This window comes from Chiloscyllium plagiosum, unplaced genomic scaffold, assembly GCF_037043375.1.
Source record: "Chiloscyllium plagiosum isolate Xiang-an unplaced genomic scaffold, Cpla_swu_hap1 HiC_scaffold_10, whole genome shotgun sequence".
In the NCBI taxonomy this organism is placed as follows: domain Eukaryota; kingdom Metazoa; phylum Chordata; class Chondrichthyes; order Orectolobiformes; family Hemiscylliidae; genus Chiloscyllium; species Chiloscyllium plagiosum.
Genome location: NW_028270148.1, coordinates 92,494,868 through 92,522,546, shown reverse-complemented (window position 1 = coordinate 92,522,546; position 27,679 = coordinate 92,494,868). Strand labels below are relative to the sequence as shown.

Sequence of the window (27,679 nt, the reverse complement as noted above, 5' to 3'; positions counted from 1 at the left end):
GCCTGCGCGACAGCATAGATCCAGGGACTGAACCCTCCTCTCTCACTCTCCTCCCCCTCCCCCCCCAAAAAAAACTTTCCCTTCACGCGTGCGGGTTCCTGACCGCGCGACGCTGTTCAAATCTTGCCGGAGGTAGGACAGCTAACGAACTTTTTCAACCGGACGCAACGGTCGGAAATGTGACCGGATTCCTCCCATAAGCCGACGGCGACACAACACAGTTAAAATGTAGGAGTTATACTCCGTGGACAGGGTTGTTACCTTCGCTGATGCTGTCGTCTTCAACATTGTCATCGCCGCCACCACGACGACGACGACAAATCGCTGACCCCCTCCATTCGCCGCCTGCCGCCATCTTTGACAGTTTAAATCAGGAATGTAACTGACGTCAAAAGCCTGGCAGTGGTTCTTATCAGCGCGGTTCCGCTGGGGGAGCTTCGAACTGTGGCTCCGCGCGGTCCTAATGCCCCTCGTCAACTGAGACCTTTGGAGCTCTGTTCCGAAATCAAAGCGAAAAAGGCAACTCAAAACTCACGTCGAACAGGGAGCTGCTGAATGCTGGAAATCTGCAACCGAAACAGAAATCAACAGGTTTGGCAGTACCTGTGGAAGGAGAAACAGCGTTTCGTGTCCAGTGAGCCTTCTTCAGAACCACTAATAAATATGTGAATTGATCAAGCTGTTTCAGAATACTTAGATGTCATTAAAATAGGTCAGCTTTTCAGATCAAAAGTCCTTAACATCTAAATGAATGGCCGAAATTGCAATGCTTTATTAAACGCAAAACTTAAATATTCAAAATTTACTCGGGCTCAACAGACGTTAATATCAGCATTTATATTTACGCGACAAGATTTAGATTGCGCACTATTTGTTATAATACACGGTCCATGGGAGCAAATGGGTTCAAAATTGAAACGCACCTAAAGTGCATTTTGGGCTATTGCGAAACAATAGTGTGTGTATAAGAGTGAAACATTTTGGATGCCAGAGTAGAAGCTCGAAGTGATCAGCAGATTGGGCACTATCTACGATCTGACAGAAAGTGTTATCAATCCAGGCCAAGGAGCTTTAGGAAAAAAAATTGAATTGGAACAAGATTTAAGCAAGTACACAATCAGGGAAGTCTTAGGACTTCTCTGGAAAGAGTGCCAATATTCGTGCCCCACTGTTGCAAAAGCTATCCCAAAATATATAAAATCCAATTAAACCACCAAAATGACAAATTTTCCTAACTGATTGCTATTTGGACAAAGGAAATTCATTCCAGGGTTAAGTCAGTAACAGAAAAATAATTATTTACTGATACACACTTCAACAAAAACGAAGAGAAAGTAAAGATTTCTACAATGAGACTTAAACTATACCTCTTCAAAAGCCCTGAATTACACACCCACTCACTCACAAAACACAGAAAAGTTAAATGATTTAACACTAACACTGAATGGAGAAATAACATACATAGAGTCAATAGGGTCCCCCTATTTTTCAGCTAATAATTGCATGTTTATGACCATATATAAATTAGGAGTTGGACTCAAGTTTTCAGCTCAGAATACGTGTTTAAGATTAAATTTGTTTTCTAAGTCACTTCACAAGATAAAGCAGGTGGTATAGAAATGTTACCAAGATGTGCCCAGGCTAAGCAGAATGCCCATGGCAGCTGATGAACACCAACACTGGCAGTTCACATCTTACGTTCAACATACAAGCTGACTACAAGTTTGTGGGAGAATTTTTCAAAAGTTGCAAACAATCTACATATTACAAACCATGGTAGATAAAAGAAATAGAGGGGAAGCAAGGAGCTAATGAGAGTATTGAAGAAACTTGTGTTCCTCCAATAACCGGCTCACTTTTTTTCCCAACTTTGCAGCTGACAGGCTCACGAGTGAATTCATCCACCACCTGTATACTTTGAGCATTAGTATACTTAATATCAAAGACAATTGAACCAAGTGTGCAATCATGGATCCTTAGCAAAACTGGGAATGGGGGGAGTGGGTGGAAATCTCCACTGGTTGGAGTCGCACCTAACACAAAGGTAGATAGTTGTGTTGGAGATCAATCATCTTGGTTCCAAGGCTTTGCTGTAGGTATTCCTCAGGTTTGTTTGCTAGGCCTAGTCATCTACAGTCATTTCACCTATGATTTTCCTTTCATCATAAGTTCAAAAGTGAGAACATTCACTGAAGATTGGATGATATTCAGTATCATTTTCAGCGCCTCAGATACTGAAGCAATCTCAGTCCATATGCAGCAAGACTGGGCAATATTCAGACCTGCACTGACAACCAGCAAGTAACATCCAGGCCACACAAATGTCAGGTAATGACCATCTCGAACAAGAGAGAATCTAACTATCTTCCTTTAATATTTGGCAGATTATTTTTGCTGAATTCCTCACTATCAATTTCCTGAAGGTTACCATTGATCAGAAACTAAACTGGACCAGATATATAAATACTATAGCCAAAAGAGCAGATTAGAGGATGTGAATTACGGAAAAAGTCATTTCCAGCAGTCTTGGTAGTATAAATTAAATATTCTGTAGTGTCACAAAGGATAATGGAAGACCCAGTGGTTAAGGCCTTTAAAGATTGTTCAGATATAGGGTGTAGGCATCAGTAGAGCATAGGAATTAAGGTACAAAGAACAAGGATGAAGATGCATGTTATACAGCCCATGATAGGACTGGTGTAGTAATAACATATGTATATGCCACTTTACACAAAGGACATAGTCATTATACCTAAAGAGATGAGAAAATAAATGCTGAAGCACATCCAAGCAAGCCATCCAGGAATTGAGTCTAGTCTAAAGAAGGCAGGAGAGGTGCTCTAATGCCAAACTTAAGTAATGATAAGAATCACATTAGCTAGCGCAATGCTCATAACAATTGCTAAGCTAAGATAACTAAAGAACTGCTTAGATTGTACAAAATAACAGACAGACCATGAATGATGCTTTGAGTAGACTTCAACAGCACAGGAAATGATTATCTTGTCACCATTTGATACTATCCTGACAACTGGGAATTGGACCAGCTGCGGTCAACAACCAACGGGATTGCAAACTGCTTGAAAACCCACTTTAATTGGTATGAATCACATTGTGACAAAGTGAAGAATTCAGGTGCATCATAAGGAATTGTGAAATTCAGTACCATACATCATTCCCATACTTTTCTCAATCAAATAAGAAAGGCTGAGATAGCAGTGAAAACTGCCAAACAACTCATAACAAAAATCAAGCAAATCCAGCGCATCCCCCAGTTCAATTTTAGAGTGATTAAATTTACCCACTGAATGCATGGAAAGCAGTCCAATCTAATATAAATGTCAAACCACATCCAAATAGTCTTCCAACTTGGAAAATAAAATTGCTGAATTGAAATGTAGTACAGGAGGGAGTGACAAAATCAACGTGAATTGACAGAAAGCCATATTTCACTTTGCTAACACTGCCAAAGCTAAGCATTAAAAAGCCAGACAAAGTTTAAACATTCACCATTCTCAACAAGAGCAGTTGTCACCTCAATCATACATGCTGAATATGAACTACCATGTATTTTGTTTCAATCACAGACCTATTGCAAATGTCCATTCACTGCAGGCAACTATTGGGAAATCATGTCCCACTAACTTGATTAAGTTTTTTGAAGAAGTATCGAAGAGGATTGATGAAGGCACACGTGAACATGATCTATGTGGACTTCAGTAAGGCATTTGACAAGGTTCCTCATGGTAGATTGGTTAGCAAAGTTAGATCACATGGAATACAGGAAGAATAAGCCATTTGGATACAGAATCAGCTTCAAGGTAGATGACACAGAGTCATGGTGGTGCAGGGTTGCTTTTTAGACTGGAGGCTTACGACCAGTGGTGTGCCACAAGGATTGGTGCTGGGTCCAGTACTTCTCATCATTTATATAAATGATTTGGATATGAAGATGGGAGATATAGTTAGTAAGTTTACAGATGACACCAAAATTGGAGGTGTAGTGGACAGCAAAGAAGGTTACATCAGAGTACAACAGAATCTTGATCAAATGGGCCGAAGACTGTCAGACAGAGTTCAATTTAAATAATTGTGATGTGCTGCATTTTGGAAAGGCAAATGAGGGCAAGACTTATACACTTAATGGTAAGGTCCTGGGGAGTGTTGCTGAACAAAGAGATCTTGGACTGCAGGTTCATAGTCACTTGAAAGTAGAGTCTCAAGTAGATAGGATAATGAAGAAGGCATTAGTATGCTTTCCTGTGTTGGTCAGAGTATTGAGTAAAGGAGTTGGGAGATTATGTTGCGTTGCACAGGACATTGGTTAGGCCACTTTTGGAATATTGTGTGCAAATCTGGTCTCCCTCTTAGAGGAAGGATGTTGTGAAACTTGAAAGGGTTCAGAAAAGATTTACAAGGACGTTGCCAGGGTTGGAGAGTTTGAACTAATGGAGAGGCTGAATAGGCTGGGGCTGTTTTCCCTGGAGCATCAGAGGCTGAGGGATGACCGCACAGAGGTTTATGAAATCATGAGGGGAATGGATAGGGTAAATAGACAAGACCTTTCCCTGGTTTGGACTGTCCAGAACTGGAGGGCATAAGTTTAGGGGTGAGAGGAGAAAGATATAAAAGAGACCTAAGGGGCAACCTTTTCATGCAAAGGGTGGTGTATGTGTGCAATGAGCTGCCAGAGGATGTGGTGGAGGCTGGCACAATTCATTCAAAAGGCATCTAGATGGGTACATAAATCGGAAGGGTTTCGCGGGATATAGGCCAAGTGCTGGCAAATAGGACTAGATTGATTTAGGATATCTGGTTAGCTTGGATGAGTTGGGCCGAAGGGTCTGTTTCCGTGCTGTACATCTCTATATCTCTATGACTCCATGTGATTTTATTATCTGCACCAAGTAGAGAAAGACCATGTGTGCCAAAGGTCCAGTATTCCCCACAATGGAAATGAATCAACAACAATGTTTATCATGGTAATAACACTCACCATGCCGTGCATGTTTCACAAAGGATCATCCAGGAATGAGCAGATGCCAGACAAACAGCCAACAACAACGCACACCATTAGAAAACCTGCATGATATAAAAAATTATACATGCAATGCATGTGTAGAAACTAATGAAAGTGAAACTGAAGTAACAGTTTTGTTAATAAATGATCATTCACTTTGTTGACCATGTACCATGGATAACTTGTAATGCAGATGATGGTGCATGCAATTTTTGTTGGCTTTTCTGACTAAAAAAGTGATGATTAGAGAAGTGCTTTTGATCAAACTGTACTGGCTGATTTATCATAATCGTATGACTTCGACTTGTGCTGATACCTTAGTCCCTTTCACATCCGTCAGACATTTACCTGCACCTCTACTAATGTCATCTACTGCATACGTTGCACCCGGTCTGGACTCCTCTACATCGGGGAGACAGAACGCCTTCTTGCAGATTGTTTCAGAGAACATCTCTGGGACACCCACACCCACCAAGCCACCACCCCGTGGCTGAACACTTCAACTCCCCCTCCCACTCAGTCAAGAACATGCAGGTGCTGGGCCTCCTCCACCGCCAAACCATTACCACCCAACGCCTGGAGGAGGAACGCCTCATATTCCGCCTTGGGACCCTGCAACCACATGGGATAAATGTGGATTTCAACAGCTTCCTCATTTCCCCTCCACCCACATTTTCCCAGTCCCAAACCTCCAAATCAACACTGCCCTCTGGACCTGTTCATCAATGCCCCCCCCCCCCAAGACCTATCACCTTCTCCCTCACCTTCATCCACCTATTGCTTTCTCAGCTACCTTTCCCCAAAACCCACCCCTCCCATTTATCTCTCAGCCCCAACCCACAAGCCTCATTCCTGATGAAGGGCTTAGGCCCAAAACGTCGATAATCCTGGTCCTCGGATGCTGCCTGACCTGCTGTGCTTTTCCAACACTACACTCTCGACTCTGATCTCCAGCATCTGCAGTCCTGTCTCTTAATTTGCAGCAACCAATTAAACAAATCCTATGTAAAGAGTGATCACCTGATCAAGGATGTGAGAGAACCTGTAGTAGCAGCCCAGAAAAACATCAAAGTGCAAATGGATGCTTATGCTCAACTAGAATCTACAACACTACAAGAGCTACGAAATAATCTAGAAACAGTACTTGAAGTTGAACTCCCTATTAGTGGTATATAATTAGTATATAACAGTGTACTAAATAGTTAGGAGTCAAAAGTAACAAAGTAAATAGGTGCTGGGATTAATTAGTTAATTGTATTATAATGTATGTGGGGTCTGATAACACATTGATAATGTCCCTACCTCTGAACCAGAAAGTCCAGGTTCAAATCCCGCCTGTCCCAGATATGTGTCAGAGCATATCTGACCAGGTTAATTAAAATAGTTATTAAGATGTATATAATGAAGAGCCAGCCAGAAGGAGGGGGAGAGTGTATGTGAATGGAGAAACAAGCTCGGTTTGAAGAAATAAAGACTCTTTTCTGAAGTATTGTGCATGTTTCACAAATGGGCTCAGGAATTCTTTAACATTGGTAGCATGGAATGGTCTTCTAAAAGTGAAACTGGGAAACTAAGATTTACTTTCAGATAGAAGATTCAATTCAAATCGAATTAGAATCAATTTGTTTTGAGGTGGCAGCAAATGAAGAGTGTTTGAAAAAAGAAAACTGAAACCAGGTATTACGTTTCAGTATATGGTTTCCTACCACTATTTTGTGAAGTGGAATCTTATAACTAATGGAGAAGAAAGTCAACGCATGAGTTACATGTCTAACAAAGAGAAAGCCACAACTGGCCCTTTCTTTCTCACTTCCTGGCAGCAGTAAGATCAACTGCAAAGTATTTCAGAACTATAAACTGAACAGCTGAATAATGAAAAAGATTTGGCATTTCCCTTACATTTCATGGAAAAACATAGAACAGAAGACTCTGTAATTTAAAAGGTTAGATAGGAATGTAGAACTCAAAACACAATGGCAGAACAAACTCCAAGGGATTGAATGGTCAATTCTTGCTCCTATTTCATATGTTCATCTGTGTTACCTCACCTTTTCAAGACTAAAGGCTCCCTCCAATGAGGCTTGGTTGGATTTTGACAGACTTAGAAAGCTGGATGATGTTTCCAAGAAAACTACATCTTGGAGTTTAATCACATATATATGAGATTGCAACAATTTCATGTAAAAATCCCGACATCTGTAATTGCCTTCAAATTATCAGATTGCGCCAGGAATTTAAAGTGGTGGAATGGAGCATCTGAACCCAGGGCTCGTCTACTTCATCTGCTTTTGATTCATTTTCTTTTTTTCTCTCCTATCTTTTTGTTTTCTCTTCCATTTTATTTTATGTACCTCTTAGTGAAGAGCTCAGTCGCAGTGGCAGCATCAGCAGCAAGTAGACCCAGCAGCATAGACTCGAGTGGGCCCAACAATGAGGACTTGAGAAAGCCCAGCAGCATGGACTGAAGTGGGCCGAACAGCGCAGATTCAAGTGAGCCCAGCAGCACAGACTCATAGTGGCAGTGTCAGAGATTAATTTGGTGGCAGTTTGGGTTCCCAGCAGCATCTTTTTTCAGTGCAAATCCATGAAGATAGCAGCAGAGGTGCGTTTGGGCGTATTGTGAGATCTGGCGGCATCAGCAGCAGCCACATCAACAAGGTGGGCCCACATCAGATTCATGACAGCGGCGGAATTGGCACCCATTAGCATCGGTGGCGTCTGCTTTGGCCAAGTCCAATGAGGACTCAGTGGCGAGAGCATTTTTGGAGGCGGGATGGCACCAGAAGTGCCAACCTTTGTTCCAGTGACAGTGGCACAACAACAAGGGGAGTCATGCCAGGCCACCAGGCCCATGGGCTGTAACGCAGCATTTAACAAGAAAGACTGTAAAGTTTGACACTTTATTTCTTCATTTTTCTGCCTTTATATTCTATGTTTTGGTTTATTTTTCTGTGTTTTAACATGGTGCCTGAGAGTGTCAACACTATACAACACTTTTCACTGTCTTTTGTAACAAGATACACTTGATAGTAAATAAATCAAACATTAAACATGGATAGCCTTTTTGTGCCAATGGGATTTGGGTTCAAAGACAGATACATGCTTCTAGATCTGCACCTCTAAAAAAATTTTCAAGCAAGTATTAATTTCTAGTGACTTTTATGGTTAAAAAGTGGCTAATTAGCAGTAACAGCACAAATGGACGATGTAACGATAGCAGCATTGATGCATTTGAGTATGAGGCCCAAATTGTCATGTAAAGAAAGACTGAAGATAAAAACTCTTCTGTTAGCTGTAATAGGCAGCTGAAATTCAACAATTATGGAAGAGGCATGAACACCAAAAAAACAAGATGGAGGTAATAGAGGCTTCAAATGTGACACAAAATATTATTGTGAGTGGAATAACAGGAATTTCACCATGATATATAAACAGAAAGTCTGGAAGGAGAGGAAGACAATAATATCCAATCAGAAAGAAATGTATTGATCACCAGAACCTTCAGTCATGGTGTCAAAGAGATGTACAGCAGGGAAACAGACCCTTTGGTCCATGCTGACCAGATAGCCTGAATTAAGCTAGTCCCATTTGCCAGTATTTGGCCCATATCTCTCTAAACCCTTCCTATTCATATACCCATCAAGATGCTTTTTAAATGCTGCAATAGGAGCAGCCTCCACTACTTCCTCTAGCAGCTCATTCCATACCTGCACAACCCTCTGCATGAAAAGGTTGCCTGTTCGGTACCTTTTATATATTTCCCCTCTCAATCTAACCTTATGCCCTCTAGTTCAGTATTCGCCCATCCCAGGCAAAAGACTTTCTCTATTTATCATATTCATGCCCCTCATGACTTTATAAACCTCTATGAGGTCACCCCTCATCTGCCGACGCACCAGGGAAAACAGCCCTAGCCTATTCAGCCTCTCTATATAGCTCAAATCCTCCAACCCTGGCAACATCCTTGTAAATCTTTTCTGAACCCTTTCAAGTTTCACAACATCCTTCCAATAGGAGGAGACCAGAATTGCACACAATATTCTAAAAGTGGCTTAACCAATGCCCTGTACAGCTGCAACATGACCTCCCACCAAATGCCTTCTTCACTATCCTATCTATCTGTGACTCTACTTTCAAGGAACTATGAACCTGCACACCAAGGTCTCTTTGTTCAGCAACACTCCGTAACATTACCATTAAGTGTATGAGTCCTACTTTTCCAAAATGCAACACCTCACATTTACCTAAATTCAACTCCATCTACCACCCCTCAGCCCATTGGCCCATTTGATCAAGATCCTATTGTACTTTGAAGCAACCTGTCCACTACACTTCCAATTTTGGTGTCATCTGTAAACGTACTACAATATCTCCTATCTTCACATCCAAATCATTTATACAAATGTCCAGTAACGAGTATCAAATTGAGTAACAGATTTGTTCAATTGTACAGTTCTCGATAATGAGTGTAACTCCAAAGAGTTGAAGTGTTACATAGATTCTTGGGAGACTGAAACAAGGTCAAAGAATATGAGAATTACTGGACTTGAAATATTAACACTGTTTTTGCTTCACAGATGTTGCCAACCTGCTGAGTTTCTCCAGTAATTTACATTTTTGCTTGTTTCAAAAAATATGATGTTCTACTAATTTAGGATCAGTGATGACCATACATTGAAATCACCGAAAAGAATAGTAATACTGTGCAAGACAACATTGGTAAATCACATCAAAAGTACCGACAAAGTGTCTGATGATATACCTTTACTTTTAATTGACCACTTACTTAAAAAGCACCAAATTAAGTTGGATATGGAGTACAATAAAGTGATTTGTCTTTGGGAGATCTGTAGATTTGCAATTCACACAGTTACGACTTTATTGCAATCCATTAGAAGGCCTACCATTTTTAAGCAGATCATTAGGGTATTATAAATGGCATTGGGGATGAGGATTTACAGGGAAAGAAGCCGATTATTTCAAAACCACATTGAAAGATTTTACATCCATCATGTCACAAATTGAAAATTCTCTGAAAGGATGCAAACGTACTCAATGAGGAATGTGGTAAACTTTGAGGATATTCACAAAAACTGTAATAGTTTTAAAAAGTATAGGAGAATGAAATTGCAAACAGTAGTAAGTCTTCCACTGGAAATAAATTCTAATTAAACTGTAGCAATAGACTTTAAGGAATAAAGATTTATCTTTTATATTTTGTGGTCATAGTGACCAAGTTTAGTCTAGTGGTAATTTATAGAAAAGATTACAGTGAAATTATTGATAACATATTAGAGAGATGGGTGGGGATCATCAGTTACATGCCAAACAGACAATGAAGGAGAACTTTCCAATGAGTATTTCAGGAGTATTTGTGAAAATTAGAATGTTATAGCAATGCACATGATAGCAGAAAGTCTCGTTAGTAATGAGATTTGAGAAAGAAATTATGCTATGATTAACAAAATGCTGGACAATAATCTTAATTGACAACTACTTTAATACAGCCAGTACATGCAAAACAAAATCAGATATCTGGGGTCTGTAGTGCCCATCAGTTAATTTTTGGAAGGAATCCGAAAAATATTCTCCATCATGTGGGATTACCCCCAACCCCAGACTTTGGAAAGGGCTACAATTAGATCAACTAAATTCCATGCATGCTAACAGTATAGCATTTATTAAGGTGGACTTTTCAGAAAAGATCAGGAGCAACCTTTTCATGCAGAAGGTGGTGCATGTATGGAATGAGCAGCCAGAGAAAGTGGTGGAGGCTGGTACAATTGCAACATTTAAAAGACATCTGGATGGGTATTTGAATAGGAAGGGTTTAGAGGGATATGGGGCCAAATGCTGGCAAATCCAACTAGGTTAGGTTGGAATATCTGGTTGGCATGGACGGGTTGGACTGAAGGGTCTGTTTCCATGTTGTACATCTCTATGACTCTAATTCCTCCTCCCTGGATATTGGACTCTTAAAACATAATCGTTACAGCTATATAAAAGTCCTTGATGGTGTGGCAGTTAAAGCTGTGTCCAGATATTCCAAAAAGGGCTGCCATGTCTTATAAAAATTCTCAGTTTTGTGGGGTACTATACTAGTGAGAAAATCCAAAGGGATATGCTCCATAACAATCTTCCACCAACCTGACAGGCCCGGGGGTGTTTTCAGATAACCAACCCAGCAAGATATTCTTTCTTGCACTTAAAGTGAGGACTTTGAAAGTTTTTTTTCTTATTCGCATCTGTAGGGAACACACTGGGCAGGCCAAGAAGAAGAGAAATCGGGTCCTTCTCCACCCTTGCACCCAGAATCTTCTCCATTGCACCCACCACAGCATTCCAGTATGTTTGAAGCCTACCACAAGACCAGAGACAATGGGTAAGAGTGTCAGTACAGACCTTGCCCCTGGGAAAAAAAAGCATTTAAATCCTGTGGACATAGCACACTCTAAGAGGGAAGACTAAAAAGAATGGACAAGAAAGGTAGAGGCACTGATGGTACAACTATAATCTTGCAACATAGAAACTAAGTTATTAAAGTAATTATGATTTTTGAGAAGATTTTTAGCTCAGGTTGAGGTTCAGGTTGTAAGTTTGCTTGCTGAGCCAGTAGGTTTGTCCTTAGACATTTCGTCACCATGCTAGGTGACATCATCAGTGAACCTCCATTGAAGTGTTGGTGTTCTGTCCAACTTTCTGTTTATGGGTCTCGGTTTGTTATGGTGGGTGATATCATTTCCAGTTCTATTCCAGGTTGGTAAATGGGGTCCAAATCGATGTGTTTATTGATGGAGTTCCAGTTTGAATGCCAGGCCTCTAGGAATTCCTGTGCATGTCTCTGTTTAGCCTGTCCAAGGATGAATGTGTTGTCCCAATGGAAGTGGTGTCCTTCTTCGTCTGTGTGGAAGGATACTCATGATAGCTGGTCATGTCTTTTGGTGGCTGGTTGGTGTTTGTGTATCCTAGTGGCTAGTTTTCTGCCTGTCTGTCCGATGTAGTGTTTGTTGCAGTCCTTGCAGGCTATTTTGTAAATGACATTCATTTTGCTGGTTATTGTTGCAGGGTCCTTTAGGTTCATCAGTAGCTGTTTCAGTGTGTTGGTAGGTTTGTGGGCTACCATGATGCCAAGGAGTCGGAGTAGTCTGGTAGTCATCTCAAAGATGTTTTTGATGTATGGTATGTGATGAGAGTCTCTGGGTGTGTTGTATCTTCTTTTTGGGTTTGTTGTTTAAGGATTGGCATACTATGTTTATCGGGTACTCATTGTTCTTGAATACTCTGTATAGGTATTTTTCTTCTGCTTCTCGTAGTTCCTGGGTGCTGCAATATGTTGTGGAAGTATAAATAGTGTCCTGCAGCTCCGTTTGTGGGTGTTGAGATGATTGTTCCTGTCATTGAATATCTGTGTTGCTTTCCTGTAGATGCTGGTCTGCAGTCCTCCATTGACTGTTTGTTCCATGTAGGAAGGGGAGCCTGTTGTTGTTCTCTTATTCATTGATGAAATTTATGCCAGTAAATATGTGGTTAATGATATTATAGGTTTCTTCTAATTCTACAAACACACTGAAACAGCTGCTGATGAAACTAAAGGACCCTGTACCAACAACCAGTAAAATGAATGTCATTTACAAAATACCCTGCAAGGACTGCAACAAACACTACTTCAGACAGGCAGGCAGGAAACTAGCCACCAGGATACACGAGCACCAACTAGCCACCAAAAGACATGACCAACTATCACTAGTATCCTTACAAATGGACGAAGAAGGTCACCATTCGAATGGGACAACACATCCATCCTAGGACAGGCTAAACAGAGACATGCACAGGAACTCCTAGAGGCTAGAAACTGGATATCCATCAATAAACACATCGATTTGGAACCCATTTACCAATCTCTGAGAAAAAGAACTGGAAATGATATCACCCACCCTAATAGACCAAGACAAATAAATAGAAAGTGGACAGAACACCAGCACTTCACTGGAGGCTCACTGATGATGTCACCTAGCATCTGAAAGCAATTACAACCTGTTAGAGTACATTCCATATAGCGTACATTCTTACTGCCACTGATTGCACGCTGATGGAGTCTGGACAAATGATGAAGACCAATGATGTGCCTATGCAGACAGCAGCTGTGAAATACAACAGACTAAGAGTATACCAAGTGATGCCATTTGTCACAAAGATCAATCATCCAGGAGGACCGAGTGAGTCATCATAGTAGGAAGGGCAGGAAGCAACACTAGGAAATACAAAAGGTGACTGAATTTGCAAGACAAGGAGCAGAATATCAGATCGAATGATTGAAAGGAGGAGATAAAAATTGTGGAAAGTCAAGAAACATAATGTCAGGTCAGACGTTGAGCTTCATGCTGATCTTAGTTCAAGGAAAAGATCAAGAACCTCTGAAAGGAAGTCTGGTGGCAGGTTGAGATGTAATAGTTCAGGCAGGAACAAGGATCCTGGTAGGGGATGTGGTTAAACAAGAGCAAGAGCCGAAGAATAGGTGGGGAACACCGCAAGCAGTAAGATCCTCATGATAGAGAAACTCTAGTGGCTGACAAAGCTAGATAGGAAAGGGTAAAAGGCAATAAAATGAAAAAAACTTGGAAGTTGGAAAGAATTTGGGGTATATGTAAGGGTGCTAGTTAAAGGACGACCAGCATTACCTCATAAGTGAATATATATGGAAAAAGTACTTCCTGATGGTACTTCATAGTTTTAAAATAATAATGGAAAAGTATATACTGGATGTAAAAGTAAAAGTTCTAAATTGGAGGAAGGCCATTTTTGATAGTATTAGGCAGGAACTTTCAAAAGTTGATTGGGAGCAGACGTTTGCAGATAAAGGGACTGTTGGAAAATGAGATAATGAGTGCCCACGGACTGTTCCTGGAAGGGTGAAGGGCAAGCTGGTAGGTATAGGGAATGCTGGATGACTAGAGAAATTGAGGTTTTTGGTCAAGAAAAAGAAGGAAGCATGTGTCAGGTATGAACTGCAGAAATCGAGTGAATCCTTAGAAGAGTATAAAGACAGGAGGAATATACTTAAGAGAGAAATCAGGATGGCAAAAAGGGGACAAGAGATAGCTTTCACAAATAGGGTTAAGGAGAAGCCAAAGCAATTTTATAAATATATTAAGGACAAAAGGGTAATTAGGGAGAGATAGGACCCCTCAAAGTTCAGCAAGGCAGCCTATGTGTGGAACTGAAGCAGATGGGGAGATACTAAACGAGTATTTTGCATCAGTGTTTAATGTGGGGAAGGATCTGAAAGGTATAGAGTGTGGGGAAATAGATGGTGACATCTTGAAAAATGTCTATATTACAGAGGAGGAGATGTTAGATGTCTTAAAATGCATAAAAGTGAATAAATCCCCAGGCTTTGATCACGTGTACCTGAGAACTCTGTGGGAAAAGAGTGAAGTGATTGCTGGCCCCTTGCTGAGATATTTGTATCCTCAATAGTCACCAGTGAGATGCCAGAAGACTGGAGGTTGACTAACGTGGTGCCACTGTTTAAGAAAGTTGGTAAGGAAAACCAAGGGAACTATAGACCGGTGAGCCAGACATCAGTGGTGGGCATGTTGTTGGAGGGATACGATTGACATGTATTTGGAAAGGCAAGGACTGATTAGGGATAGTCAACATGACTTTGTGCATGGGAAATGTCGTCTCACCAACTTGATGGAGCTTTTTGAAGAAGTAACGAAGAGGATTGATGAGGGCAATGCAGTGGACCTGATATATATGGACTTCAGTAAGGCATTTGAAGATTCCTCATGGTAGACTGATTAGCAAGGCTAGATCCCATGGAATACAGGGAGATCTAGCCATTTGGATACAAAATTGGCTCGCAGGTAGAAGACAGAGAGCGGTGGTGGATTGTCTTCCAGATTGGAGGCCTGTGACCAGTGGTGTGCCACAATGATCAGTGCTGGGTCCACTACTTTTCATCATTTGTATAAATGATTTGGATGTGAACATTGGAGGTATGCATTCACAGAATCCCTACTGTGTGGAAACAGGCCCTTTGGCCCAACAAGTCCACACCAATCCTCCCAAGAGAAACTCACCCAGACCCTTTCCCCTACCTTATTATTCTACATTTACCCCTAACTAATGCATCTAACCTCCACATCCCTGAACACCATGGGCAATTTAGCATTGCCAATTTACCTAAGCTGCGCATCTTTGAATTGTGGGAGGAAACCAGAGCGCCCAGAGGAAACCCACACAGACATGGGGAGAATGTGCAAACTCCACCCAGGCAGTCACCTGAGGGTGGAATCAAACCCAGGTCCCTGGTACTGTGAGGCAGCAGTGCTAACCACTGAGCCACCGTGCCGTTAGTCAGTTTGCAGATGACTTCAAAATTGGAGATGTAGTGGACAGCGATGAAAGTTACTTCAGAGTACACCAGGAACTTGATCAGATGGGCCAATGGGTCAAGGAGTGGCAGATGGAGATTAATTTAGATAAATGTATCGTGCTGCATTTTGGAAAGGCAAATCAGGGCAGGACTTATAAATTTATTGGTAAGGTCCTAAGGAGTATTGCTGAACAAAGAGCCCTGGGAGTGCAGGTTCCTTGAAAGTGGAGTTGCTGGTAGATAGGATAGTAGGTGTTTAGTATGCTTTCCTTTATGGGTCAGTGCAATGAGCATTGAGTAAACGAGTTGGAAGGTCATGTTGTGGCTGTGCTGTACACTGGTTAGGCCACTTCTGGAATATTGCGCGCAATTCTGTTCTCCATGCTACAGGAAGGATGTTGTGAAACTTGAAAGGATTCATTAAAGATTTACAAGGATGTTGCCAGAGTTCAAAGGTTTCAGCTAATGGAGAGACTGAAAAGACTGTTGCTGTTTTCCCTGGAGTTTGGAGGCTGAGGGGCTTATAGATGTTTATAAAATCATGAGGGGCATGGATAGGGTAAATAGACAGGGTGTTTTCCTTCCAGTTCAGAACTAGAGGACATAGATTTAGGGTGAAAGGGGAAAAATTTAAAAGGGCCCCAAGGAGCTGCTTTTTCACACAGAGGATGGTGCCAGAGGAAGTGGTGGAAGCTGGTACAATTACAACACTTAAAAGGAATCTTGGTGGTATATGAATAGGAAGGGTTAGAGGGATATGGGCCAAGTGCTGGCAAATGGGAGTAGATTAGTTTAGGATATCTGATTTGTATTTAATAGTTCTTGGAGTCTGACTTCCAATTATGAATTCCATTATTAAGCTTACCTATCACCAATTTTTCAAAAGCTTCAGAGCTTCCCAGAAGAAACTTGCCCACATTCATTAAGAAAATGCCTCGAGTTATCATTCACAGTTCCAATAAAACCTTGCTGGATCTGTTTCCCTGCTGTACGTGTCTGCGATTCTATGATTTGGAACCAAGGCCAAACTTGCTACGAAACTTGAGAAACAAATGGACAACAAGGAGTGAGGGTAGACAAGGAGTGAAGGGCTTATGCCCGAAACGTCGATTCTCCTGTTCCTTGGATGCTGCCTGACCTGCTGCGCTTTTCCAGCAACACATTTTCAGCTCTGATCTCCAGCACCTGCAGCCCTCACTTTCTCTCAGAGACTCTCCAACAGCCAGAAAACAAGTTTTCGGATTTTCCTAGCACATTTAGCAAGACACTAATGAATTTGTACAGCCATTGATGTAAAAAAAAGCATTTTCTGCAAGGGCACCAGTTTCAAAAGGAAGTATATTCAAAGCCTCCAGAAGGAGCTGAAGAAACAGATGTTAAATTATGAAGGTATCTATGGGATAAATGCATACAGGATGTGGTATTTTTCCATTAGTTCTCTCCTACTAAAAACTTGTACTCAGCTAAAAGCCGATCCAGCAATGTTGTATTGGAACTGCGAATGATAACTTGAGGCATTTTCTTAATGAATGTGGGCAAGTTGCTTCTGGGAAAGATTAGTGATAGGTAAGCTTAATAATGGAATTCGTAATTGGAAGTCAGATCCCAGGTGCTATTAAATATATAGCATTGAATTTTGGCAATTTTGGCAAGTGTCATGGAGGGTTTCTCTCCATAAGTCCTAGTGAAATTTCTCACACTGTTTTCCCAAAGTTGCTTTAGTATTTACACCCCTTTTGCATCCCAATGATTGTGTTTTTCCCCTCACCACAGGCAGAGGTACTGGGCACTGCTGGGATCTCCAGCATTCCTGGTACCATGTCACCTATAAAGCCTATCCATCCACATCAATGCTACAGGCAAGAAACCACACAAACACCTCTACCTCCTCAGAAAGCTAAGGAAACTGGACATGTCAACAATGACTGTTACCAATTTTTATAGATGCACCATAGAAAGCATTCTAAACAGATGCATCACAGTTTGGAATGGCAACTGCTCTGCCCAAGACCACAAGAAATTACAGAGGGTTGTGAATGCAGCTCAGACCATCATGAAAACCAACCTTTCTTCCATTAACTCCGTCTACATTTCCTGCTGCCTCAGGAATGTAGCCAACATAATCAAAGATCTTTCGCACCCCAGTTATACACACTTCCATCCTCTTCTATAGGACAGAAGATACAAAAATTTGAAAATACGTGCCAACAGACTCAAGATCAGCTTCTTCCCCGCTGTAATCAGACATGAACGGACCTCTCACATAGTAGACTTGCTCTTCTTCTGCACTTCTTCTGAACCTATCGTAACACTATATTCTGTGTTCTGTTCTATTACCCTGATGTATTTACCTAAGATAAGATTTGTCTGGATAGCACAGAAAACAATACTTTTTGCTGTATCTCAGTACGTGACAATAATAAATCAAACCAAAAAGCCTAGTCATGTGCCCAGTCAGGTGCTGGCAATCTGCAGCTACCCTGCACGGTTCTTGGCAATTGTCTCAGACATGTCGGGTAGAGGGGAAATTGGCACACCACTTTCTCAATGGGGACTGGATGTCCTGCATGCAGTCCCTGCCCATGGAATGTGCCCTGGTGGTAGTGCTTAGTTGGTGGGGTGGAGGGATTGGAGTTGTTGAGGGAATGGGAAACTGCATATACATCAGGTGAGAAGAGCCAATATTGAGAATAAGAATGAAAAAGCCTCTCATCACTCATTGGTAAGAATCTCAACTTGCCATTCAATATATGGTTGGAGAATAGGAATTTTTAATTTCATCATTGGAAGTCTGGTTTTCCTGCTGATTTAATGTGATTCTCCTAACTTTCCTCCCAGTGCCCAAGTTGGTCAGTAGCTGGCTGTCCACAGGTTTTAATATTAGGCAGACTAAGTTGGGAATACCCCTGAATCAACAGTTAAACCTAGAATATATTAATAGGATTCAAAAAGATCTACAACTAGGGAAGAAGCAGATGGTTGAGAAGTTTAATTGGCGAAGAATTGTGCTCCAATGTATTAAAATTAAACAGCATTTTAAAATATATCACTATTAGAGAAGTGTTGAAGGCACATAAGAAGTTAAAGAAATGAAGTTTAAAGCAGTGTACACTCAGATTTCCAACCCTGACTAACCCAGAAGGAATTAATCATATAAAGGGGCATTCTGAGAATAGCTTGTGCACTGAACATTTTATGGATAACTGCTCCTTTTAAGATACACATATTTGACAAAGAGAATGACTGAAGTGAGGTTAAGGATTAATCTTGATCGTGGGAATAAGGTGCTAGAAAAAAAAGAAAGCTCGAAAACAAAATATGTGGATAAAAGCCATCACTGGTGAGCTTTTGAATGGTTGCATAGACAGATTTTGGGAGATCCTAGTAGAGGAATATCTTGTATTATGATGTGAGGTACAGAACACAGAAAATCATTTGTCTTCTTTTTCTTTGATATGTTTTGAAATATTCCTTGTGTGCCGTAAAGTTTTAAAGAAAACAAGAAAAAATTTTAATGGCATCTTAATTGTACAATAAGGTCAAGGATATACAGTTAAAGAAGTACTTGTGGGGCACTGTGTGTCAGTTAAGGAGAAATTTGTAATGTTGCAGTTAAGTAAATGAATTTAATATCAAGTAAAATATTGGTATCTGGTTTCCTACTTCAACGGCTGGCTGTTAGAAGTTTAGTAGTTAGCTCTGTAAGGCTGTGCAACTCATTAAGCTGCTCAGTACTCTGTTATATAACCTTGGATTCAGCTAAAGGCCCAACAGAATGTAAAAGGCTGCTAGCCAGGATCCCCCAGTGGGGGTGTTAGATGTTTGTAGGTCAGCTGATATAAAATCCTAAAGTCCAATGGCACTTCTGTTGCTGGTACAGACTGACTGTAATTGCACCAACATTACCTTATTTAAATGGCTGTTTTTGAAGTTGTTGTCAGCAACAAAGCAAATAAGAAAAACATTTTGGTCATTCCAATTCTGAACAGGGATGAGTGGGCTGGGGATTATAGCAAATATCACTTTAGATTTGAGCGAGGACCTTTTCACAGACCTCTCCCAACCTCTTGCTTCCACCAAGGAGCAGCCAGCTGGTAGCAGTCAACTCCCTACCTCTTGGAAGTTGTGACAGGAGGGGCTGAGGCTTTTGCCCAATTTCTGCATCCTGCTGCTGCTATCACTGAGCCTGGATACTGAACATTTTTATCTAACTTCCTGAGGTCTTTTCCATTACCTGCATTAGCTCTTCTTAAATTATTTCTGAAAATGATGAGTCATAGAGTCATAGACATGTACAGCATGGAAACAGACCCTTCGGTCCAACCAGTCCATACCGACCAGATGTCCCAACCCAATCTAGTCCCACCTGCCAGCACCCAGCCCATATCCCTTCAAACCCTTCCTATTCATATACCTATCCAAATGCCTCTTAAATGTTGCAATTGTACCAGCCTCCACCACATCCTCTGGCGGCTCATTCCATACCTGTACCACCCTCTGTGTGAAAAAGTTGCCCCTTAGGTCTCTTTTATATCTTTTCCCTCTCACCCTAAACCTATGCCCTCTAGTTCTGGACTCCCCCACCCCAGGGAAAAGACTTTGCCTATTTATCCTATCAATGCCCCTCATAATTTTGTAAACCTCTATAAGGTCACCCCTCAACCTCCGACGCTCCAGGGAAAACAGCTCCGCCTGTTCAACCTCTCCCTATAGCTCAAGTTCTCCAACCCTGGCAACATCCTTGTAAATCTTTTCTGAACCCTTTCAAGTTTCATAACATCTTTCCGATAGGAAGGAGACCAGAATTGCACGCAATATTCCAACAGTGGCCTAACCAATGTCTTGTACAGCTGCAACATGACCTCCCAATTCCAGTACTCATTACCCTGACCAATAAAGAAAAGCATACTAAACGCCTTCTTCACTATCCTATCTACCTGTGACTCCACTGTCAAGGAGCTATGAACCTGCACTCCAAGCTCTCTTTGTTCAGCAACACACCCTAGGACCTTACCATTAAGTGTATAAGTCCTGCCAAGATTTGCTTTCCAAAATGCAGCACCTCGCATTTATATGAATTAATCTCCATCTGCCACTTCTCAGCCCATTGGCCCATCTGGTTCAGATCCTGTTGTAATCTGAGGTAACCCTCTTCACTGTCCACAACACCTCCAATTTTGGTGTAATGTGCAAACTTACTAACTGTTCCTCTTATGCTTGCATCCAAATCATTTATGTAAATGACAAAAAGAAGAGAACCCAACACCAATCCTTGTGGCACTCCACTGGTCACACGCCTCGAGTCTGAAAAACAACCCTTCACCACCACCGTCTGTCTTCTACCTTTGTGCCAGTTCTGTATCCAAATGGCTAGTTCTCCCTGTATTCTGTGAGATCTAACCTTGCTCCCATGGGGAACCTTGTTCTACACCTTACTGAAGTCCACATAGATCACATCTACCGCTCTGCCCTCATCAATCCTCTTTGTTACTTCTTCAAAAAACTCAATCAAGTTTGTGAGACATGATTTCCCACGCACAAAGCCATGTTGACTATCCCTAATCAGTCCTTGCCTTTCCAAATACATGTACATCCTGTCCCTCAGGATTCCCTCCAACAACTTGCCCACCACCGAGGTCAGGCTCACTGGTCTGGAATTTAATGCCAATTAATGTCAAATTGTGGGCCACAGTATCTACCAAGACTGAGCCTTCTCAAAATCCTATTTGCAATTTCCTGTAGATTTTAATAGAAAAATCTCATCTCATCAACCTGCATTAAACTCAAATTCAGGATCCAAGCAATGAACTGTGGGCTAGTTCACAATGCTACTCAGTCCCTGTGGTTTATTCCAGTAATTGCAATAAGTATTTTATGTCATTCACCAAATTGTGCCACTGAAAGGAACAAAGTGGGCCCAATGTTAACTGATAACCTTCAACGCTACTAAATAGCATCTCATCAGAATTTATTAGAACTCAAATCTAATTTTCTACAGTCAATGGGGTTGCTAACCTAGTTTCTAATTACAGACAAATTTCAATTAATAAGTATCATCTGGGAGTAACCCAGATCGTTTTTATTTTCCATCCTTCCTGAGAAAGCTGGTTATACTATAACTGAATATATGTAGATTCTGTACATGCACCATTTGTACTGAATATGTGTTATTGTATATGAGTGTCCTATTTTCATTGCTACCTGTTGATGTCCCTTCATCATATATAAAGATTAATTTTTGAGTGTTGTATTTTAATATGGGAAGATGGTCCTTGCAATGGTTAAGCAGATGTGATAATGAGGATTAAAATTCTAATTGATTAGGTCAGCACTTATTGCTCCTTTTTAAATTGCTCTTGTTTATTCTTTTGCAGAATAAGGATGTCACTGGTATTTATTGTACATCTCTAATTGTTCCAGAGAAGATTGCGGTGAGTTGCCTTCTTGAACTGCTGTAGTTAATTTTGTGTACGTACACCCACTGCTGGGAAGTTCCAGGATTTTTCCATGATAGTGATGGAATGATTAAACAGTTCCAAGTCAGGATAAGATGTGGCTTGGAAGAGAACGTGAAGATGGTGGTCTGCTCATGCTTTTGATGTTCTTGTCTTTCTAGGTGGTAAATGCTGTTTTAGGTACCACAAACAGAATTACAACATGTGGAAAATCAACCAAAGTTGCTTGCACCTAAGAGCAATTATAGAGTCATAGAGATGTACAGCACGGAAACAGACCCTTCGGTCCAACCTGTCCATACCGATCAGATATCCCATCCCAATCTAGTCCCACCTGCCAATATCTGGCCCATATCCTTCCAAAACCCTACCTATTCATATACCCATCCAGATGCCTTTTAAATGTCGTAATTGTACTAGCCTCCACCACTGTCTAGGTTATGGATGTCTTTATAGTTTATGTCCATGTGCAAGTTCACCAGTTCCACGCTTCTAACTTGCTTGTATAAAGCAATTGTTAGAAATAAGCCTTTAATACAATAGCTCCCCAGCGGAGGTGCTAAAAGGGCAAAGTTATGAAGATATCCATTTTGAAATAACACCACTGAAAAAGGGGAAAATACTTTAGCATGTCACAAGCCTGTGGAGCCAAACTTTAGGCCAGCTAGAAATTTATAAAAAGCTAACAAACAGTGCTTAAAAAAAGTGAATTCATACATATCAATCTAACATCAAGATATAAGAAAATAACGTAAATAATTCTCTGACACAAACTTAGGATTTATTGCATAAAAGTAATCTATTATTTACCAGATAGAAGGATGTGATTTTGAGAAATCTATTCAACATTTCTGAAGAAATGAGGAAATGGAAGGCCATATGATAAGGAACATTCAAACTCTGAGAAAACTTTGTCAACAGTGGCTTTGTGGTAACATTTCTTGCATTGAATAAGGATGTTGTGAGTTTCTACCCCACTATGGAGACTTTAGCCCATCATTTGAATATGATGCTCCAGTACTTAGAGACACCTCTCCTTTCAGAGGTTAAACCTAATTGCTCTTGGATGCAAGCAAAAGATTCATTGAACTATTTTGAGAAGGAGATGGAAGTTCTTGATGTCCTGGACAATATATCCTCAACTTACGGCACTTAAACATCTTAGCTTGCTGTTGCATTTTGAGTTTGTTTTCTGTGTGTAAATAGGCTGCCATGTTTCCCACACTATAACATATCAAAAACAATTCATTGGCTGCCAAGGACTTTGGAACATTTTGTGTTATAAAGGGCACTATATCATTATACTACTTTGTAATAAGGCTTTGTAGTGATTGTATTGAGGTCAGCCAGGTAGATGTCATAGAAAATGAGTTTCCTGATTGGGGCTGTTCATCTGGTCCAATCAGGGAGTCCTGGCTGACAGACATAAATAGGAGTGTCAGAGGTCCTGCTTACTCTAGGAGCTGGCTCTGATCTATTTAGATCATGTACTACCCATGTGTCAATAAAGCGTGATTTGATTGCAGGATACCAGTCTGTGTGGAGTTATTTCATGTTTCTTGTTAAAGATAGTTACTGAAACCTAAAATAATGGGATTCAAAGTAATACCTGTGTCTGCATAGGAGGTTGGTTAAGGGAAGGTGGGAGAGCCAAAAGTAAGCGTTGAATGGAACACCCTAAGGAACCGTGCCACGTTCAATCAACAACAATTTCTTGGAATCCAAGGGAAGCATATTAAACTCAGACATTTGGGTCAAGATAAGGCAAGATTATCCTTCTGGGGACAGGAAAAGAAGACAGGAATTTTCCAGATAGTAAACCTTGAAAAACAGTTGTCAGTCTTGGTTTACATGTGGATGCTTCTTAATTGACAAACGAGCATATAAATTAGGAACAGCATTTAAGCCCCCTGGCCCCTCAAGCCTCTCTGCCATTCAGTATGACCATAATCCACATTCCTGCCTACCGTGATAACATTGCTCCTTCTTGCTTATCTACCTCGCTACCTTAGTCTTAAATATATTCAAAGGCTCTGCTTTAACTGTCTTTTGAAGAAGGTAGTTTCAAAGACACATGACCCTCTGAAACATTATCTTAAATGGACAATCTCTTATTTTTAAACAGTGAGCCCTAGTTCAGGATTATTTCACGAGAGGGGAAATCCTTTCCACATCGATTCTATCGAGACTTCTCAGGATCAATTCCAGGCATTAGTTTAGTAAACCTTCTCTGAAATACTTTCAAAGCATAAATATTCATCTTTAAATAAGATCAGTGCTGCACCCACAACCCCAGATGTGCCCTGCATAATTGAAGCATAACCTCCCTACTTTTGCATTAAATTGCCCTCACAATTATCAGGAACATTACGTTAATTTTCCTAATTGCTTGCTGTTCCTTTACACTAATCTTTTACAATTCATGCATTAGGACACCCGGATCACTTTGCATCTTAGAATTCTACAATCTCTCAGCATTCAGTAAATGTGCTTCTTTTCTTTCCTCCTGCCAAATAAACAATTTTACATTTTCCCACATTACAAATCAATTGATTGATGTTTGCCCACTCACTTAATCTATCTATATCGCTTTCTACTCTCCCTATATCCTCATCACAAATTATTTTCTTATCTATCTTGGTGTTATCACAAACTTAGTGACCATATCTTCAGTCTGTTTATCTGTACATTTGTATATATTGTAGATTATACATTTTGTAAGAAGTTGAGGCCCAGCACTGATCACTGTGACATATCACTTGTTACATCTTACCAACCAGAAGATGACCTATATGCCTGTTATTTTCTGTTAGCTAGCCAATCTTCAATCCATGCCAATATCTTACCTCTGCTTTTTGTTTTTCACAATACCTTTTCATGTGATACCTTATCAAATATGTTCTGGAAATCTACGTATAGTACATCCACCAGTTCACCTTTATCCACAACACACATTTTAAAGAACTCCAAGAAATTGGCCAGATATACTTTCACTTCCAAAGATTATGTTGACTTTGCCTGATAATCTTGAATTTTTCTAAGCACCCTGTTGTAATATCTTTAATAATTTCTTTGATCCTATATGACACATGTTGAAATAACTGGTCTGTAGTTTCCTGCTTTATGTCTCCACCCTTTTGTGTGTAAATGAGTTCTATTCACTATTTCCCAATATAATGGGACCTTCCCTGAAACCAAGGAATTCTGTAAAATTGAAATCAACAATCACAATAGCAACTTCTTTCAATACCATAGGATGAAATCTATCAGAATCTGAAGACTAGTCAACCAAAAGTATCAATAATTTGCTTATTACCCCTTCTTTTGTTATTGAACTAATCTTGAGTTCCTCCCTAATTTATATTTCCTGAATCACAGCTATATCTGGGATGTGACCCTTACTATTTATAATGAAAACTGATACAGAGTACCTGTTATTGTAGCGTCATAAAGACGTACAGCATGGAAACAGACCCTTCGGTCCAACCCGTCCATGCCAACAAGATATCCAAACCCAATCTAGTCCCACCTGCCAGCACACGGCCCATATCCCTCCAACCCCTGCCTATTCATATACCTATCCAAATGGCTTTTAAATGTTGCAATCGTACCAGCCTCCACCACTTCCTGTGGCAGCTCATTCCATACATGTACCACCCTCTGCGTGAAAAAGTTGCTCCTTAGGTCTCTTTTATATCTTTCCCCTCTCACCCTAACCCTATGCCCTCTAGTTCTGGACTCCCCCACTCCAGGGAAAACACTTTGTCTATTTATCTTATCCATGCCTCTCATGATTTTGTAAACCTCTATAAGGTCAACCCTCAACCTCCGATGTTCCAGGGAAAACAGCCCCAGCCTGTTCAGCTTCTCCCCATAGCTCAAATCCTCCAACCCTGGCAACATCCTTGTAAATCCTTCCTGAACCCTTTCAAGTTTCACAACATCTTTCCAATAGAAAGGAAACCAGAATTGCACACAATATTCCGACAGTGGCCTAACCAATGTCCTGTACAGCCGCAACATGACCTCCCAACTCCTGTACTCAATACCCTGATCAATAAAAGAAAGCATACTAAACACCTTCTTCACTATCCTATCTACCTGTGACTCCACTTTCAAGGAGCTATCTTGCACTCCAAGATCTCTTTGTTCAGCAACAGTCCCCAGGACCTTACCATTAAGTGTATAAGTCCTGCTAAGATTTGCGTTCCCAAAATGCAGCACCTCACATTTATCTGAATTAAACCCCATCTGCCACTTCTCAGCCCATTGACCCATCTGGTCAAGATCCTGTTGTAATCTGAAGTAACCTTCTTCGCTAAATTGCCCGTAGGGTTAGGTGAAGGGGTACATGTCGGGGAATGGGTCTGGGTGAGTTGCCCTTCAGATGGTTGGTGTGGACTTGTTGGGCCGAAAGGCCTGCTTCCACACTGTAAGTAATCTAATCATGTAACTCCTGTCCCTCAGAATGCCCTCCAACACCTTACCTAACACTATAGTTCCTCAGCTTTTCCTTACCACTATTCAATGCTCACTTAATTTTTTTTCAAACATCTATCGAAACTATATTTTTGATAAAAACTAAATTTCTGTTTTTATATTCAATTTAGCTTTCTCTTGTACTCTAATTTCCCCCCTTGTTACTCTTTACGTCATTCTTTGCTCTTAATTATATTCAGTCCAATCTTCTGACCGTTACTTATGTTTGTACAATCATATGCTTTTTCTTAAATTGGATACTTTCTTTAAATTGTTTAGCTAACCACAGTTGGTGGCTCCTCTCTTTGGAATTTTCTTCCAGTTTATTCTATGTATTTTGAAATAACACCTTAAATATCTACAATGCATCCATCACACCCAAGAATTTAGCAATTGGGAATATTCTGTAAATTGGGAACCTCATCCAGGAACTGATCATAATAACATTCTATTAATTAATGCTTGTCCTGCAGATGCCTTTACCAGTCTCTGGGCTCATGCACAGTGCTATAACTGTGAATCTGAATAACTGGTAGAAAGTCATTGACTTTTACTGGGGTTAGGAGGCTTGCTGTAATGTGTAATTGAACATAAAAACTTATAAATGTGTATAAAAACAAGCTTTAGTTCTAGTCTTCACCGGATAACTTTCTGGCAGGGTTGGCAAGGAAATGTGAGCATCATGAGCTCCATAGTGACACCTTCATCAGCTTCCACTTGAAGTCACATCTCAGGGTGAATGTGAGGAGACAGTTGAAAAGTGTCTTAAGGCTGTCACTTGCCATTACCTTTGGACTGTTGACTGATGTTACAGTCCCTAACCAACTGGAAAACACTATATCTACTCAGTATAAAACAATGATAAAACAGTAACAAAATATGTTTTACTTATCCAAGTACTTAATGTCCATGCTTCCAAAATTCTGTTTTAGATTGCTCTTCTCTCCCTTCTCTCAGCCTTAGATTCCTGGAGCCGGTCTTTGAAGTTTAGTCAGCAGATAATACCAGCAGTTGGAACAGGGATGCCAGCCACCAGCAGCCAGAGAGGGGATGTCGGCGACCAGTGATCCAGTGCAGAGTGCGTTGGCAGCCAGCAGTCAGACCGCATGGAGGCCCCCTATGTTGGACTGCTGCCGAGAGCCTTTGGAAAGAGACTGTGATGTTTGTCTTTTTAACTTTATGTTTTTCTGACCTATGGTTATACTGTATATAGCTGTAAGGTAACTTTCGTTTTTTCATTTCCCTATTCTGTAACTAAGGATTGTGCCTGGATACCTTTTTGAGATGATGCTGTAAGTGGAGACTTATAAACCTTTCACTGTGCTCATTTGAGTACATGTGACA

The 27,679-nt window shown here is 40.7% G+C and overlaps 1 protein-coding gene and 1 long non-coding RNA gene across 4 annotated transcripts in view; one reads left to right on the top strand and one right to left on the bottom strand.

The window, feature by feature from the left end:
- LOC122553009 (atlastin-2) overlaps nt 1-452 on the bottom strand; it is a 117,879-nt gene extending 117,427 nt beyond the window's left edge. For all 3 annotated transcript variants that reach the window (XM_087991554.1, XM_087991555.1, XM_043696415.2), the window contains exon 1: nt 262-452. In XM_087991554.1, the coding sequence (XP_087847680.1) occupies nt 262-355 (94 nt within the window). In that variant the 5' untranslated portion in view covers nt 356-452. The remainder of the gene's footprint in view (nt 1-261) is intronic.
- On the top strand, nt 442-27,679 carry LOC122553010 (uncharacterized). Its single transcript, XR_006312590.2, has 5 exons — nt 442-712; nt 2,170-2,328; nt 11,272-11,402; nt 21,776-21,832; nt 27,293-27,679. It is a non-coding gene; the product is annotated as an uncharacterized LOC122553010 (long non-coding RNA).